Raw genomic sequence first — 18,425 nt, 5'->3', positions numbered from 1 at the left:
CTATTCCCTAAGTCCCTCACACTTCACTTCTGGCTTCACCCTGATCAGCACATGGCATTTCCCTGACCAGTGACTGGCTTCAGGGTGGTCCAATCATAGGAACTTTCACTCCATGGCCTGCTGGGTGTGAATTAGAAAGTACATAGCCCTGACTGCTGCGAGGAGTCACTCTGAAAGGGGAGTATGTTTAAGGAGCAGACAACCAAGACAAGTTGTTACTCTGGATGGCAGGTGGAAAGAGACTGAAATCTTGGTGTTATTGAGCCTCTGAACACACCAATTCAGATGCTCACCCCACCCCTGGACTTTCCATTTATTCCATTAGAACTTCCCGTGTTGTATTGTCACCAGTCTGAGTTGGATTTCACTCACAGCTGAAAGCATCCCACCTGATATACTAATGTTATCTAGGAACCCCAAATCTGGCTTATATGCATGAATTTAGGAGAAAAGCCTGCAATAAAATCATTTCTGGGCTTTAAAAAGAGAACTAATTTTGAGAAATGGTTCAAGAATTCTAGAGAAGTTGGAAGTTGATGAAGTGGGGGATACAGAAGAAATTTATATTTTCAGTTTATGCCATCATCTGTCATTACGGATTATATAAATTCACACTTCTCGTCTTGTTTGCCTTGAGTTCAGTACCACACATGATCTGTGGCAGGCTGTGCTGAGTGAGGATACAAGGTAACTCATAGGTGGATGAGCAGACATTGCCTATTCAGACATGCGCTATTTTACGTGCACGGTGCCTAGCCTAGGTGTAAAACCACTGCACTGGGATAAAACTGCTACACTGGGTAATGGACAGGGATATTACAGTCTTTATTTTTCTACCTAGGACTCTTAATATCTACGTTCTTCAGAAAGTCTTTCACTCAGCATGGGCAGCCTCTTTCCACTTCAGCTGATTTCTGCTCAAATCCATTTTCTCTGTCATCTCAATAGAATAATAAAGTCTAAGTAGATTATAAAATCATGAGTAGGGGATTCAAGTTTGGCGCCTATCTGTTCAGAGTAGTGCTTGCCATGAAATGAAGTTAGGAACAGAAAGTGATTACAAAAATCCTTATTTAAATTTGTATGATTATTTGGTTAATCTCATGTGTGATTTTTTTTTCACCATTCTAAAACACGAGCACAATACTTGGTACACAGCAGGTGTTCAGTAAGTATTTATTACCGTGGTTAATTCTGACCAGCTATGTAAATCACAAAAAGTAAAAACTGCAAAAAAATTAACAAAAGGGTCCATTACCTTATTCCCACATTCTGTTAAGACTCCTGAAAACCTAGAATCCTTGAAAGCCTGGTGGTAACTGAATTGTTTCCAATAGTCATTTTACATCTACGTCAAACGTTCAGCGTCCCTAGTGATGTTGGTAAGTTGGCAAAATAAGAGACAACAATTCCAAATATTTTTACATTCTTATTATATAGCTTTCTGGACAGTTTGCTCCCAGACACACATGCAGGATAAACACATACTCAACATTAAGTGGTTATTTATTTTTCAGGTTTAAAAGGTTTCAAACTACATATGTACAAGCTAAATAAAACAAACTAGCCTCAGAATCAGTGTAGAGCAGAATACGTAAATACACAAGGTCTGTTTTATAGGACACGAAAGATGATAATGTCATCAAATACAAAGAAAAACATCCAAGAGAGGTAGGCAAATTAGAACATCTTAACAAAAAATATATTAACTACGACCAGGACAAACCCCTAAGCATCAGAGCAAAATTTCTTTTCTATGCCTCCCAGCTGCCTGGCTTTCCTTTTCTGTGTTGTGTTGCATACTTCTGAGTCACCAGCCTCTGGCAGATCATCAGGCATCTCTTCCTCATCAGCCTAAAAAGGAGCAGATACGGTAAAATGTAAGGTTCACACTATGAACCAGGATGGAGAACAAATGAAGTGCTGTAATATTATTTCCAAGTACTTCTTTGTTGCCTCTTGTATATGATATTCCCTTCAAAAGCATCTTCTTCAATCTTTTGTATGTTTTAAATTTTTATTTCTTTTCATAAGTAACTGCTACTTAACTCAATCTGAAGGATGTTATAACTCAGCGAGAACCAGAATATGCAAATCTTTGTGTTCCTATAATTTGTATTGTTAAATGAGGAAGCTCTATCAACTTAAATTGGGGAAATTTTCCTTCTCCCTTCTATGAATGGTCCCATAAGAAATGTTCATTTTCCCCTCTCTCCTATTCCTCTCTCACTCCTTCCTGATTCCTGCAATAATCCCTTCTCAGTGTTAAAAAAGAAAACCTCAAAAAAAGAATCAGAGTCACCTCTCATCTATCCATGCTACCCCAAGAATATAAAAAAACATTAAGCAGATGCTGCCTGCCCTCTAGTGTTGTCAAAGATGACAACTGTTAGGAAAAATATACTGTTGGTTGAGCTACTAGGCTATTTTGTTGAATAACTATTTAGAAAGTTGTAATAGGAGAAAAAATCAGTTAGCTACTCTAGAGTACGTTACAAATTTGGCAAAGTTAATAACCATTTACGCATTTACAGATAAATACACTTTTAATGGATTAACAACAGTAGCAAAATCAGAACTGTACAATCATCATACCTTCTGTTTCTGTTTTGCGTGCTTCTCTGTCCACTGCCTGGCATTCTTGAGGAAGACTGGCTTATTATATTTAAATTCGGAGGACTGAGACAAAATCAAAGAAGAGTGAATGGAGAGAAAAATGATTTGTAGTGGTTAAGCTGCAGCTGCCACAGCTATCCTCATAAATGAAAATTCAGAGGTATGAAGAAAGTAGGACGTGTGCTGCAGAGGACAAGAGGGTACTTACTATGTCGGCCATGAGGGGGTCATCAGGGTTGGGTTCGGACATGAGCAGCTGAATAGAAGTCAGTACAGTTGCAATGTTGAGGGATGGTCTCCAGGCGCCCTATGTACAGAAGACAGGCAGCTGCTTTTGTATCACTAAGAATGTGATACTCTCATTCAAGTTGTATAGATGAGAATCACAGACTGCTGTGTCCACCCTTTACCGACCACTCACTTTTGGTGGCAATTTGAGAACATCTAAACAAATCCTTCCAGCAGAATCAATGTTTGGATGATAGATCGGAGTCAGAAATCGGATCTGAGGAGGTTCAAAGGGGTACCTTTGAAAACACAGGGTAATAGAGAATTTTTATGAACGTATTGTTTCATTATAAACATATAATAATAAAGGCTTCCTGGCGACTAATTAGGAAGACAGCCTTTGAGAGGCAAACCTTTTTTCTCCTCAAATTTTTATTATGAAAACTTACAAACAATAGAAAAGTTGAAATAATAGCATTAAAAACACTCATGTACCCACCACCTAGGTCAAACCACTTCATCCTGTAAATACTTGAGCACATATCTCCCAAGAACAAGGTCATTCTCCTATATAACTGCAGTACTATCAGTGTACCTGTGACAAAATTAAAAATGTATCCCCCAATATCAGCTACTCTTCAGGTTTCCTCAATTGCCCCCCCCTTTTGTACAGATAGGTTTTGAAAAACAGGATCAAATTAAGATTTACATATTGCATGTTTTTTTAAAGATTTATTTATTCATTTGAGAGAGCGAGCATGACAGCAAGCATGCGCATGTGTGTGGCGGGGGGAGGGGTTGAGGGATAGGGACAGTCTCAAGCAGGCTCCCCACTGAGCACAGAGGCCCAACACAGGGCTCAATCCCACAACCCTGGGATCATGACCTGAGCCAAAATCAAGAGTCAGACACTTAACTGAGCCACCCAGGTGCCCCCACTGCATTTGGTTACTATGCCTTTTTAGTGAGACACAAACCTCGGAAAATTCCCAGCCTATTTTCAGAACTGATGTATCACATGATTATCAAGCTACTTCTCTCAGGACTTTAACAAGTTTGGCCAGGATCTGATCTAGTGAAAAGACATCTACATATCAACAGTCAGACATTCATTTCTTCCCTTCCCCATTCTGCACAAAACGGTAACTATGACTCACTTGATGAGAACCTTAAAGGAGACCTGAATTAGGAGGGGCCTTAACATAAAGACAGAAAGGAGAATGGTGGTTGCCAGGTGCTGGGGGACAGGGGAGCTGGCAAGTTACTGCTGAACGGGTATGGAGTTTCAGTCTGGGAAAATGAAAACGCTTTGGAGATGGATTATGGTGACAGGTGCATGACAACGTGAATATACTTAATGCCACTGAACCAAACACTTAAAGATGGCTTAAATGATCAATTTTATCTTATGTATATTTTAACACCATGAAGAAAAGAGGGGCCTTAGATGTGATCTAGCCCATTTTTAGAGAAGGAATTTGAACTCGAGAGAGATAAAATAACTTGCCCACAGTCACATTACATCATGATAAGACTAGGATTAAAACCTAGGACCTTTAACTCCTACATTTAACACTCTACTACATTACTCTATCTTCCAAAACCGTCCTTTACCCTGTAAGTTTAGAATCTAATTCACACTGGGCGCCTGGGTGGCTCAGTCAGTTAAGCGTCCAACTCTTGAGTTTGGCTCAGGTCATGATCTCAGGGTCATGAGACCCAGCCCCGTGTTGGGTGTGGAGCCTGCTTAAAATTCTCTCTCTCTCTCTGCCCTTACCCCACTCTGCATGTGCTCTCTCTCTCTCTCTCTCACAAAAAAAAAAAAAAAAATCTAATTCACACTAACCTCTCGGGAATGCTAACTTCCAACTTGAAAACACCTTTCTCATAAGGTGTGTCAGCCGCACCTAATATTTCTTAAAAAAAAAAAAAAAAAAAAATTAAGAGGTAATCAGATGATCTGAATGACCACACCATACAGTCCTAATAAAGGATTGGTCCTAAAGGAAAGCTGGGTCTAGGACAGTAATTCTCTCCTCTTAGGGCTTTAACAAGCTTCTCATGCAATGCACCAATGTACCCAAAAAATTGTTGGTGTCAAACAAAGGACAGACAGAAGATCAAAACAGAAGTTGGACAATACTGACCACAGATCAAATATAAGCTCCAGATTTGTTTTGTCTGTACTGCAGGATTCTAATTATTTATGTTTCCTGTCTGGCCTCACAGATACTTGAGATGGTGATCTTTGGTCTAAACACTGCTTCAGAGCTGACCGCCCAAATCTTGGCTATAAATCAGCAAAAGGTGTAATAAAAGGCCAGAGAAGAAATGTCAAGCAAACCTTTTATACATGTAAACAAATTTGGTTTAGAAAGATGATAAGGTACTTTGACCTTGCCATTGTTCTCTACTTTAGAATATACAAATGTTCAGATTTCAGCACAATTTTCTAGGGTCATCATAGGCATGACATGATACCTACGAGCTTGCAGATCATCCATTTTGTCCTTATCTTGCCAGCAAGTGATGCCTGGGGGTGGCTCTGTGGCTAACAAGTTCAGCTCTCTATTTAGACGTGAAGCTCTCTGCATGGTCCCCAAGTAGAAGGAACCACACACAGTTCACTGCACCACACTAGAAGCTGGCTGGGATTCACTAGGGAGAAAAGGGACAACCATGAAATAGTCAGCAATGGTGACTTGAGTTTTTAGCACATGGCTTCAGTTTAGTGAAAAACAAAACAAATTCTTCGTATTAGTCCCTATTCTGAGAAAGGAATCTGAGTTTTTTCCATTTCCTTTCTGTTATCTATTCAAGCACATTTAAAAAATAAAGATTAAAAATGCAAAACGCTCTACAAACAACAAAAACACTACAAGTTTTCAATTAATGTCTGTTTCCACTGATAAATTATAAATTCAGGAGGTACACCCTGGGTCTAATTTTGCTCTCCACTGCATCCTCGGTATGCCTGGCATAGAAAAGGCTTGACAAATATTAGCTGTGGAAGTCTATATATGCTTTGTGAGGAGAGCAAGGAATGAATATGATGGAGATGGTCTCACTCTGAAGTATTTGTAAGTGAAAGCTTAAATGTGTGAAGTTTTCTCCATGTATTCTGGATCCCACATCCTCCCAATTCTTCAGTATTTCCAACCTTTTTCCCATCAACATTCAAATATGCTCAAAATCTCTCTCATCTAAAACAAACACCCACACCTACACACACTCAACACCCTTTGTAACTCTAGTTCTCCCTTTAGCTGCCACTCAAAGGATACCGATTTTTTATATTATGAGTTACATACACTGTCTTCCAGTTTGTGGCATGTCTTTCCACTTTACTCATGTCTTTTGACAGATACACAACTATTAACTTTAATGTAATCAATTTTAAAACCTTTTCCTGTACACTTACACTTTTATGTATTAAATTTTTCCTTATCCCCAAACTTAGGATATTTGTCTATATCTTCTAAATGTTTTACAATTTTGCTTTCACATTTAATCCAGTAGGAATTGATTTTTGTGTATAGTGTGAGGTAGAGGTCCAATTTTGGATCTCTTCCTCCATATGAATAACCTATTGTCCTAGTCCTTTTTTTTGGAAAGTATTTCCTCTCCCCGGTGATATGCTCATAAACTAAATTTGCATGTATGTGTGGATCTGTCTTGAGATTCTTCAATTTGTTCCATTGGTCAACTGGATTATCTTTGAGCCAATACCTCACTGTTTTAATTACTGTAGCTTATTAATAAGACTTGATATATATAGTAAGTTGAGTTCCTACACCTTGTTCTTCTTCTTCAGGAATATCTTGGTTATTCTTGATCCTCTGCTCTTCCATATGAGTTTTAGAATCACCTCGTAAAAGTCCACATGTATATACATCTCAGGATCTGGTTCTCAGTTTTGTAAACCGAATACTCAATTTGGCAGTAAACCTAGATTCAGTTGGGCTTACATGTACTAATTTATTCCAGGCTCACTCACAAAGGCTTTACATTAAAAGGTCAATTTATTAATTTGTACAACTATGATAAAATTTTTAATCTTAATCCCATACATTCCCTCCTTACACTATTTCTATTTGGAAAACTAATTATAATCAGAAGATTACCTGGTGGGCACAGATTGTAGTTATTGGATGATTGTTATGATAATCATACCCTTAAATAGAGGCCATCTACCTCCACCACAGGGATGTTTAAAGGAGACTAAATTTGTGTATTGGCTAGGTAAAGACATTCTCTTGAACTGTGCTGCGGACACAATGGTTCTTTGGATCTTCCTTTTCTAATCTCCAGGCTTGCTACTCCTCCACAATTCACAAACTCTTCCAGAAATATTTAAATGAAATTAATAACATTACAGGTGAATTAAATTGTTAAATAGAATTACACTACAACAGTCTTTCATATAAATTATTCTTGAAAGTACTTCCAAATTTCCTTAGATGCACCCATAAGACCATCATCTTTTGGAGGCAGGTATTTCATTGGATAATTAACCTCCCGTTTTATATACAGATCCCTACTACTTTTCTCAGTAAGCACATGCTGAGAAAGCGACCACAATAAGACAAGAATCCACAAGAAATAGAGCGTTACCTTTATAGTAAAATGAGAACCCAGGGGAAAGGCACGGGAAAGGGATTAGAATAGGGTGAGGAATAAGCAAGACAATTTCTCTAATGGAGGCAACCAGACCCCAGTCTCACTATATTAACACAAACTGGTATATGGCACTCTTTAGCTCAAAAGCCATCAATTAGTGCGTTTTTTCTGGGCACAAAGGTTCTTTACAATCAAACCCCGACTTCATATCCAGTAACCACTCCCCACAAACTTGTGCTTCAGCCACACCGACTTCTTTTCCTGCCCATTAAGAGTCTCATCTTCTTTCATATCTACAGATATTACACATTAAATGATCACTTCTCGCCCTTCTCTAGTAATGCGCCCCAATCCTTCATTCCTTTCGATTGTCACCCTCTCTGTGCTTCCACACCAACTTGCACCGGGAGTTGTTATTCATCTCTGACAGCTTCTTCTCGTGGGGCGAAAATCCCTTGAGGGCGGGTGTAGTCTTCGTAATTTCTTTCTTTTTTAAAAATTCTTAAGTCAACAATGCCTACAGACAATGCTTTAGGATACCAGTATGCAGCCCTGTAACTAGTGTTGGAAACGTGGGTTTTGGACCAGATGGTGAAGAAGGCAAACGGCCTGTGCGCGGCCCCGCAGCGAGCGCAGGGCAGCGGAGTCTCCTTCCCACGGACACACTTCTCCCTGCGGGGCACAGGCGGCTCGGGCAGCTCTGGCCGCCGACGAGCTGCGGAGATCCCGGCAAAGCCTCCGCTCAACAGCCGCTTCTCCCATCCGAAGACAAGAAACTCCCACATTAAACAGAAACAGGACTCCTGGTCCCTGACACCTACAGGGACCACCGCCGGGATGCGCTCTCTCCGCTGGGGAACCAGAAAACTACCCTCTTACCTGGGCGTACTCACCTCACAACGTAGCGACGCGCGGCCCAGCAACTACCCACGCCTGCGCACGCCCAGACGGTTGGCGTCGCTCCGCCTTCCGCCACGAGGGGCTTGCGATTGGCCCGCGGCAACGCCCGGTGGAGGAGCGCGGCCCCCTATTGGGCAGCGCTCTGAGCCCGGCTTCCGCTCACGCCGCTTTCAAATTGGAGCGCGCGTCAGACGTAGTCACTCCCCCTCGTACGCGGAGCTGCTGATCAGGGTGGAGGTTCCCGCCGGTTTGGGCGGGCTGCATCATTTGGTATGGCCCTGAGGTGACAAGTCGGGTTACGATGTCAGCTTTCTTTGTCAGCGCGGGGAAGGAGCTGGAAATCGCCTCAGAGGAGGAACAATGAAGGGAACCGGAAATACTTGAACTGGAGTAGGGACTGCGTGATACGTCTCTTCATTTAAGTGTTTTTCACCTGGAGAATTTTACTGCGTCAGAGGACACATCTAAGACTAATGGATGAAAGTTAAAGGATTGCAAAATTTAGCCCAGTAAAGCATTCTAGCAATTAGAACCCTGAAGAACAGAACAGGTGAACTTGGGACGTAGTGAATTCCTTCATCACTGCAAGTGTTCAAGGGGAAGTTAATTAGGGATAGTGCAAAGGGGATAATAGATGGCTTTGGGGCCTTCCAACTCTAAAAGCGTGGTACTACTTGATGAAGGAAGTACCCGTTTATGGCTAAACCAGCCTTGACTTCGGACCTGAAATGAATCTAAAGGACACGGCTGGAACTTGACTAGCCTTTGGGAATACTGTGGGTGGAAAAACACCACCACCACCACACACACCCCCCAAACCCTCATCTCCCTGCTTTCAGCTCATTGTGTGGCTTTGGAACAGTGGTGGCATAGGAGTAATGGCCAGTCTTTCTAAACTTGCAAACCAGTATACTTCTGGCCACTCTAGTGATTTCTGCATTTAGTCCACATTGGTGTTAAGTAGCACTTGGTTCCCCGAGCCCACTGCATGTATGTTACCTCCCCTCCAGATATCCACACATTCACTAGCACTCTGTCCATGATTCTACCTGGGGATCCGCACACTGGTTGTAAGAATGAATCAGCTGAAGTAGCTTATGAATTACAAACGTAAGGAATCCTGGGACTGTCCAATCTAATTTCCAGTGAGCTGCTGGGGTTTTGCATTTATTGTTAATATTTACTCATTGTAAAGAAGTGTTTTCTGTCATAAATCTGGAGTTGGCTGCTTATTTTACTATGGATATTTTGTTTTAATTCCTTCAACGTCTTCTTTATTTTCTTCCTACCCCAAATGTAATTGTATTTCAATTACAATTCTGTCTTCAGAACTGAAACTGATCACTTCTTTGGGTGGTTCTCTGAGAAACGAGTCTTTAAAATGTCTCTTAGAGGGGCACCTGGGTGGCTCAGTCGTTAGGCGTCTGTCCCGGGGTCCTGGGATCGAGCCCCGCATCGGGCTCCCTGCTCGGTGGGAACCCTGCTTCTCCCTCCTCCACTCTCCCTGCTTGTGTTCCCTCTCTCACTGTGTCTCTCTCTGTCAAATAAATAAATAAAATCTTTAAAAAAAATGTCTCTTAGAAAAAGCAGGAACTGTGTTGAGTCTGGGAAAGGAGAGATGGTATCGTAAAATAAGCAAATACCAATAATTTTGGCAACTAAACTGAAAGGATTGAGTAAAAGAGAAAAGGTAAAAAGAACTCCACAGGCTAAATGTACAGTTTCCATTTGTCCACCAGAGGGAGGTATGTTAACTGGTGAGAATAGAGGCCAGGCTGAAAATTTTTCGTTACCTGTGTACAGGTGTCATTGCTTTTAAAAAGGGATCATTTTATATTGTGATTTATTTTTTAAGTGTATGTGTGGGAAATTATTTAACAAAAGTTTCTTCACACAAGAATATAGATGCATCATAGCCGGCTCACTTAGTACATTTAAAAGCACAAAAATTATATTTTATTTATACACAGGATTATTTGCCAGGATTTACTCAACTTGAGTATAAAAGATTTTCTTTAGTATAGAGTATTTATTTAGTAAATCTGAACTATCACGTTTGTTTAATGGGCTGATTATATAAATTTACTCTCAGAAAGCCCTGGTTGGGGGAAGATGTTTAAGAAAAAAACTTCCATTATTTTAATTTTGAAAAACTTTTTGAGCCATTATACACAGATTAATTTTGTTTTATTTTTTGTGGCATAACTTTTTTTTGGTTGAGCCAGTTAAATTAATTGGATTATAATAATTATTACTGCTTTTTGTAATCATGTAGCTGAAGATAAATTCCTCTCCTTCCAGGTAGGGATGCACTTAAATTATCCAAGGAACTTAGGACAATCTCCAAAGAGGATATTATATACTCTAACAACCTTGGGGGCGAGGGGAAGCAAATAAAATAGACATAGTAAGGAAGTATTTCCTGGAACTTCCTAGTATTGAGATTGAATTCATCCTGTTGAAATTTAAGTTTACCTCTTACAAATAGAAGGATTTAACTTGGACTTGGCCAATTTTAGCTTATTTATACAACTGGAGCCAGATAGTTCTTCCCTGATTCTGAATGTGAAAATAATATAGCCAAAAGAAATGTAACATTATTGATCCCTGAAAATTTTACCCCAGTTAAAATTTCTTATTAGAAAACCATTATGTTGGGGCACCTGGGTGGCTCAGTCGGTTAGGCGTCTGCCTTTGGCTCAGGTCATGATCCCAGGGTCCTGGGATTGAGCAGGGAACCTGCTTCTCCCTCTCCCTCTGCCCTTACCCCTGCTTGTGCTCTGTCGCTTGCTCTCTGTGTCAAATAAACAAAATCTTTGTTTCGCTTGCTCTCTGTGTCAAATAAACAAAATCTTTTTGAAAAACCATTTTATTTATTTGAGAGAGAGAGAGTGTGTGCAGGAGCGGGGGCAGGGGCAAAGCGAGGAGAAAGGGAGAAGCAGACTCCCCGCTGAGCAGGAGGGGCTCATTCCCAGGACCCTGGGATTATGACCTGAGCTGAAGGCAGACGCTTAACCAACTGAGCCACCCAGGTGCCCCCACATCTGGATTATTTTATTGCACATTGTTATTCACTGTTCACAAAGACTCTGTAGTAAGAAAATTAGTATTTATAAAGTATTTAAGAATACCTAATTAAAGCATATTGTGGACAGGCATGGTATTCTTAAACATATTTTGCATTTGCGTGTCATTTTTCATTTAATTCTCAGTTCATCTCAGGGGAAGTTGAAGCACCCACAAATGTTCAAAATGGAATATAATAAAGGTTCCCTTTACAATGTCCTAATCACTCTTGTAATAATTTTTAATGAAAAATTTTAAACGTACAGAAGACTATTTGAAAACTTACAGAACCTAATAATTGTATATGTTCTCTGTCATTATGGACAGCACATTTAATTATATTTGTCCAGGGCTATGGCCCTGGGGGGTATAGGTATTAAATCAATCGTACAGGTTTTATAACCAAGTTAACTATAAATATGAAAATGTCCTGCTTTCTGCCTTAGGAGTTTAGTATGCCCCATTGTTGTCTTTTTGTAACTTTGGGGGCAAAAATCACAAAAGACAAGGCATCCACTCTGTCTCCTAAGAATTTAAGATCCATGAAAAGGGTAGAGAAGGAGGAGGGAGAAAGAAGGGAAATTAGTATTTAATTAGTATAGGAGTGAGCTGATTTGTGCCAAGTATAGTACTAGGTAGCCTTGCATGTATTATTTAATCCACAGGACTATTCTGTGAGGTATTACTATTCTCACTTTACAAATCAGGAAACAGACTTAGGGAAATCAAGTAACTTCTTTAGGGATGTGAATTCAGTTTGAATTGAAAGCTTTTATATTCTTTCCACTATCGTTGGATGCATCCTTTCCTGGACTTTTTAGGGCCTAAAATATACGTGACTCGTTGAAAGAATTTATGTATAATATGGGACGCAGTATATGTATCCATGCTCCTCCTCCCCATGCACCTTTACATCTACTGTGATTAATACACGGTTATGTATTATACGTTGTAATGTAAATAAGATTTAGATTTAGAACCAGGGCGTAGATTTGAGTTTTTCGAGTACTTTATGTCTAGTTTTCCCCAATAGAAAATAGGGATAATTACTGCCTCTTTTCCACTGCAAAGGACTGATGTGATAATTAGGGAGCCAAGATTAGACAGCAGCCACAACAGGAATAAACTACAATTCCCGAAATGCTCGAAGAGGCTGACGCCGGGCGGGGACACAGTTCCAGCTTTAGGGCAAAGGTGACCCCTCTGGGTCCGGCGGCGAAGTAGGGAGCAGCCGGTCCTCGCCTCTTCCCTGATGCATCCAGGGATTTGTAGTTCCCTCAAGGCCATGATCTGCCCCTAAGGCCCGTCTCTCACTACGAGTCCCGTGATGACCCGAGGCGCGGGCAGCGCCTGCGTGTTGAAGCCGAGGGATCGTGCGGGCGGTGCTACTGGCGGGAGGAGTAAAGATGGCGGTGCGGGGGTCTCCGCCTTCTGCTCCCGGCTGAAGCGCTCCGAGAGAAGCTGCAGCGGCAACTGGGGCAGCAATAGCAATCCAGGGGTGGTAGTTTCAGCAGCAGCTGCTGAGGCCGGAGCAATGGCGGAGCTAGAGCACCTGGGCGGGAAGCGGGCAGAGTCCGCGCGAATGCGGCGGGCTGAGCAGCTTCGGCGCTGGCGGGGCTCGCTGACAGAGCAGGAACCCGCGGAGCGACGAGGCGCGGGGCGGCAGCCGCAGACTCGTCGCGGGAGCCCTAGGGTCCGCTTCGAGGACGGTGCTGTTTTCCTGGCCGCTTGCTCTAGCGGGGACACCGACGAGGTGAAAAAGCTTCTGGCCAGAGGTGCCGACATCAACACGGTCAACGTGGACGGCTTGACAGCCCTGCACCAGGTAGCTCCCTTTTCAGTCTTACAGGCGTCCAGTCTCCTATAGATGAGCCTGTGACCCCTGCGGGCCGCCCACGGGGAGTGTTAGTGTCACCGCCGAGCCCTCTTGCACGGACACTGGTCCTCTGGGGCTAGTCGGTTTCATTCTCGCACGGCTTCCCCCACTAATCAAGTCTTTTTCCGACCCCAGGGTCTCCACCTGAAGGAGTAGCGTCACCCCGCTGCCTGGTCAGTGTTTGTATTTCCCTCCACCTACTTGAGTTGTCATGGTTACTGATGATTTGGTCCCTGGTGTTATCCCTATAGATTAGTCGTCTTCACTCTGTCTAGTTGGTGTGCATGTACACCATGTCACTCGTATAAGCATAGTCAATGTCATTTGTCTGATGCCTTTTCAAAAAATTCGGTTTTCTGTTTGTGTGACCCTATTACAGAGTATCTTAGAGCACTCAGAGAGTAAACCCCTATATTGGGTTAAGGCAAGCAAATCTTCTGAAACCACACCTCCTGTTTTGCTGGTTTGTAATGATTCATAAACAGTTTGTGTCTCCTACAGGCTCCTAGAACACCCCTGACCTCATTGTTATGGGTATCTGCTTAGGAGTATTACCTCCCTAAGAGCTTCCTATGGAGAACCAATCTACTGAATCACTTACGTTTATTTGATACTTGTGGAATAGTCTTTTTTTTTTTTTTTTTAAGATTTTTTATTTATTTATTTGAGAGAGAGAGAATGAGAGACAGAGAGCATGAGAGGGAGGAGGGTCACAGGGAGAAGCAGGCTCCCTGCCGAGCAGGGAGCCCGATGCGGGACCGATCCCGGGACTCCAGGATCATGACCTGAGCCGAAGGCAGTCGCTTAACCAACTGAGCCACCCAGGCGCCCCTTTTTTCTTTTTTCTTAAAGCTTTTTATAAAAATCATATGCCCCATATATAGCTATAGTATATGGGTTGTGGATAACTTAACAGTGGTGTGCTTAGTAATAACACTTTTACTTCTCTCATCTTATGCAAGAGTATTCTTACCTATGCAGGAATGTTCAATATATACTGTCAAAACTAACTCCACCCTCCCTCCCCGAATGGACCTTCATCAGTTATTTTGGTGGGCTGAGAGCTGGACACCCACTCCTAATCTTTCTTATTTTTCTTTTTCTTCTGTGTGTACAAAGTGAATGTTGGCATGAGAATCCACCTCTAAATAATAATTCCATTTTGTGTCATACCACTTCACTGAATGTATTAGCCAGTAGCCTAAAATTATTCCTCACCGTGTTTGTAACCCTTCTCTTTCACATGGAAGAACCTTCTCTTCTTTTCATCCTATTTGTATCTGTTTTTTTTTTTTCCTGCTTATAATAGTGCCCCACCTAAGGTAGCAACCAACATTTGTATACTCCTTTGCTGTTTAAAAATTCTTATGTTTGTCTTCCACTATGTGAGTCTCAGCAGTGATTCTTGAAGTAGGTGTGGCAAGTAGTGTTGTAATTCCCATTTTACAGATGAGGAATCTGAAGCTTAGAAATTTGTTACTTGTGCAAGATTAGAAAAGAAATAAGTTGCCCTTAGGCATAGATTTTTCAGACTTAAATTCCAGAGCTTTATATCTCACCTAATAAGGAGCTGAATATAAATAAGACAGATGCTAAGAGGGCCATATTCATTATTTTAAGTTTCTGGACTCTTTGAGAAGGTGAATATTTATTTTTCAAGTATATTTGAGATGTTAAGGGGATTGAGATCTGGTTTCTGGAAGGAACCATTTCTTGGGTTCATTGATGATAGAGAAATAGAATCCAGTTTCTGGTCCATGTGCTTCTTTACTGAATCACTAGTCTATCAAAGCACAGTTTTCTTAGTGCAACTCAGTAGCCCTGTTTCTTCTAAGGTGACTGTGCTACCTGAATCTGGTCCTTGCTGTGTATATTTTAATAATGCCCTGAGAAAAGCACCTGCTTTGAGGTCACTCTGGTAGATCTCGTTTTCATACAAAGTAACCACTTTTCTGATCCCTTCTGAGACTGACCTTCTTGGTGCCTTTCCTTCTATCTTAACTACCATCCCAGATTGTGAAGTACAACTTCTCACTTTATATGCTCTTCACATTCAGTAATCTCTTGAAATAGGAGAGGAAGGAGATGACAGCTATGAGGTTTTTAACAACAACGACACCAGCATAGGCAATATAGGCATTCGTCCCTGTTTATGGACCTGGCAATGAGTTGAATTGAATAGGTATACTCAGTATGAGACAAATTCAGCCAAAGATTAAGCTGCTTGAAGATCTGAAGCCAAACAAACCTTCTGTTGAGAAACTATCTCTTTGTTTTAATCAAGACAAGGGACCTTTATTGGCTCAGGAACTCTTTTACAAGTCAGTTTCCGTGGAGTGACAGTATGTCCCTCCATGCTCTGAAGAGCTCTTAAGGTACGTAAAAGGTTATATTCAGAATGTGAGACTGGAGCGGCCAGTAGCTGAACAATTTACTTTGTGACTGATTGTCCTTCTGTGAAATGGAGAGTGGTACAATTATCTGAATTGTTTCGTTAAAATATCCATCTGTTATATAAGCACAGTATGAATTATCCGGAGAATTGCTTTCTTTCTCCCTTTTGTTTGGCCACAGCCTCTTGACCAACTGTGAATTACCATCTTGGCATGTTGGAAGAAACCCCCAGGTGATATTGGTGGTTGATTTTTCTCCTCCTCTGCCAACAAGGTCACAGTAAATGATTTATACTTCAGGTTGTGGTGCCTTGATGCTGCTTTTGACTTAGAGACCTTTCTTTCTTGGCAGACTTTGCTTAGGCCACGAGGTGCTTGAGTCAATGATAAGCTCCAGGGGGCCTATTAATAATACTTGAAATAGACTGAGGTAAGAAATATCTCGAAGGTTAGACCTTCTTTGATGAAAGCCTTGGAAACTGATGCAGACTAACCCAACTTGGGTGAATAAATTATATATGCCCTTAGTATCCCAGAGTTACCAATGAAAATTAGGCATTACTCTAATTATATAACCCTTGAAAGTATTTGTTTGCTCACAGAGGAATTCCCATTTACTTTGTGAATATACACTATAAGTCATGATGTATGGGTTAATAATTCTGTGTGGGGTGGTACTTCTTGAAATTTTGTTTGTTTTTATTTATTTATTTTGCAAGGTTGATTGTTATCACCTATTTTGGTGTTCTTAGTATTAAAATCTTGGCTGCTCTGGGTGTAGATACAGGCTCTTAAAACTATATCTACCAAATCATTGGTCTACTGTAAGAGGCAAGTTCTTGCTTTCAGAAAGGAGATTTTCTGGGATTTGTTAGAATGAGTGCCTGCATATTTCTTCAAAATATGTTTCATTGGCGCTTGTATCTGTGTTGGGTGTAGTGGATACTAATGTCAGTCCACACAGAGATGAGGATGATTCTGTACTTGACTCAGAAACTCAGGTCAGTTTTGTAATGGTCTCAGAGTCCAAGTTTGGACCCTCAGGGACACCCCAGACTGGAAATTCAACTCCTCGTATTTTCTGTTGTTATACAGCTACCTCCATCTGACCCTGTAGCTTCAGGGAGATTAAAATGATCTATTTCTCTGGAAGACAGAAACAGATGAGGGAAGGAGGAAAGGCAGAGCCATTTATATTCACAGTGAGACAGAGTAAGACAGAAGACGACTAGGATGATAGTGTGTTCAGTTCAGTACAAAATAGTATGTATATGTGCCAACAGGTATGGTGAAATAAAACTTGTATTCTTTGTAGTTTTTTTTTTAAGGAATCTCTATGCCCAGTGTGGGCCTCAAACCCATAACCGTGAGATCAAGAGTCACATGCTCCATCTACTGAGCCAGCCAGGTGCCCCTAAAACTTATATTCTTAACCCTTTCTCTTTTATTCCAAGTTTTATTCCAACTTATTTCTCTTATAGTTCCACCTGTGAAATGACTTTGCCTTACCCTGTGTATATTGATGAATTCTGCTCAGTGTCAGGACCCAAGGCAATATGGGATTAAGAAAATCCTGTTGGCTTCTTCATTATTGTGAATCTAGAATAGTCATCCTGAGTCATTTTAGTAGTTTGCCTCTTCAGATTGGTTGATATGATGCATCAGACTATGTTGGGCACCTGGCTCCTTGCCTTATGAGTGTTAGTCCCAAGTTTCCATGCCATAGTGCACCTCAAAGCCAGATTTGAAAAATAAGCTTATTTTTATGGTGAGGTGTTTTTTTGTTTGTTTTGTTTTGTTTTTGAGTACAGATGCAAGTTACTTTTATTTGTTCCCTAGCCAAATTTTTGTTGCCTATTCTTAAAGTCCTGTAGAGTAACCGTATACTATCATTTGGGCTTATAGAATCTTCTCTGTATTTTTTTTTTTTTTAAAGATTTTATTTATTTATTTGAGACAGAGAGAATGAGAGACAGAGAGCATGAGAGGGAGGAGGGTCAGAGGGAGAAGCAGACTCCCTGCCGAGCAGGGAGCCCGATGTGGGACTCGATCCGGGGACTCCAGGATCATGACCTGAGCCGAAGGCAGTCGCTTAACCAACTGAGCCACCCAGGCGCCCTCTTCTCTGTATTTTTAAATAGGCAAGCTGTCAGTGTGTTTGGTTTAAGCATAATTCTGCTAGAGGTAGAGGGTTGGGCGGTCTTGTTGGTAAATTAAAATTAAGTCATTGCTTGCTTATTTTTAAGTATTTTTATTTTTTATTTATTTATTTATTTATTTATTTTTTATTTTTTAAAGATTTTATTTATTTTTATTTGAGAGAGAGAGAATGAGAGAGAGAGAGAGCATGAGAGGGGGGAGGGTCAGAGGGAGAAGCAGGCTCCTTACTGAGCAGGGAGCCGATGCGGGACTCGATCCCGGGACTCCAGGATCATGACCTGAGCCGAAGGCAGTCGCTTAACCGACTGAGCCACCCAGGCACCCAATTTTTAAGTATTTTTAAAGTATACTTTATAGGGATGCTTGGGTGGCTAGTTGGTTAAGCGTCTGCCTTCAGCACAGGTCATGATCGCAGGGTCCTGGGATCGAGCCCGGCATCGGGCTCCCTGCTCAGCGGGAAACCTGCTTCTCCCTCTTCCTCTCCCCCTGCTTGTGTTCCCTCTCTCGCTGTCTCTCTCTGACAAATAAATAAAATCTTTAAAAATAAATAAATAAATAAATAAAAA

The 18,425-nt window shown here is 41.2% G+C and overlaps 2 protein-coding genes across 13 annotated transcripts in view; one reads left to right on the top strand and one right to left on the bottom strand.

Annotated features, from left to right (window-relative positions):
• Positions 1 to 1,164: 1,164 nt before the first annotated feature.
• On the bottom strand, positions 1,165 to 8,421 carry UBE2T (ubiquitin conjugating enzyme E2 T). 5 transcript variants are annotated; one of them, XM_035010314.1, is made up of 7 exons: positions 8,358 to 8,421; positions 5,330 to 5,502; positions 4,691 to 4,760; positions 3,038 to 3,143; positions 2,825 to 2,923; positions 2,596 to 2,679; positions 1,165 to 1,854 (listed from the first exon to the last, which is right to left on the bottom strand). In XM_035010314.1, exons 2-7 carry the CDS (start codon positions 5,436 to 5,438, stop codon positions 1,729 to 1,731), a joined length of 594 nt encoding a protein of 197 aa, XP_034866205.1. In that variant the 5' UTR covers positions 5,439 to 5,502; positions 8,358 to 8,421; the 3' UTR covers positions 1,165 to 1,728. The 5 variants fall into 5 exon arrangements, with proteins under 5 accessions (XP_034866205.1, XP_034866207.1, XP_034866206.1 ...); XM_035010316.1 differs by having other exon boundaries at positions 8,344 to 8,376; XM_035010315.1 differs by lacking the exon at positions 8,358 to 8,421 and having other exon boundaries at positions 5,330 to 5,689.
• Positions 8,422 to 12,822: 4,401 nt separating this feature from the next.
• PPP1R12B (protein phosphatase 1 regulatory subunit 12B) overlaps positions 12,823 to 18,425 on the top strand; it is a 212,591-nt gene continuing 206,988 nt past the window's right edge. For all 8 annotated transcript variants that reach the window (XR_004680222.1, XM_035010308.1, XM_035010307.1 and 5 more), the window contains exon 1: positions 12,823 to 13,255. Coding sequence is in view for 7 of the 8 variants with exons in the window: in XM_035010308.1 (XP_034866199.1) it covers positions 12,965 to 13,255 (291 nt within the window). In the remaining variant the exon portion in view is untranslated. The remainder of the gene's footprint in view (positions 13,256 to 18,425) is intronic.

This window comes from Mirounga leonina, unplaced genomic scaffold (genome assembly GCF_011800145.1).
Source record: "Mirounga leonina isolate KUSES-001 unplaced genomic scaffold, KU_Mleo_1.0 Mir_154, whole genome shotgun sequence".
NCBI lineage: Eukaryota > Metazoa > Chordata > Mammalia > Carnivora > Phocidae > Mirounga > Mirounga leonina.
The sequence above is the reverse complement of the archived record's forward strand: the minus strand, read 5'-3'. Positions and strand labels throughout refer to the sequence as shown.

What these genes read in the sequence shown, in the direction of transcription:
- UBE2T (XM_035010314.1), bottom strand. Translation starts at nt 5,438, where the DNA reads ATGCAGAGAGCTTCACGTCTAAATAGAGAGCTGAACTTGTTAGCCACA. An exon ending in GAAGTTAGCATTCCCGAGAG is followed by an intron (nt 3,144 to 4,690) that starts GTTAGTGTGAAT and finishes GTGTTTTCAAAG; the next exon opens with GTACCCCTTTGAACCTCCTC. An exon ending in TTCTCAAATTGCCACCAAAA is followed by an intron (nt 2,924 to 3,037) that starts GTGAGTGGTCGG and finishes TTCTGTACATAG; the next exon opens with GGCGCCTGGAGACCATCCCT.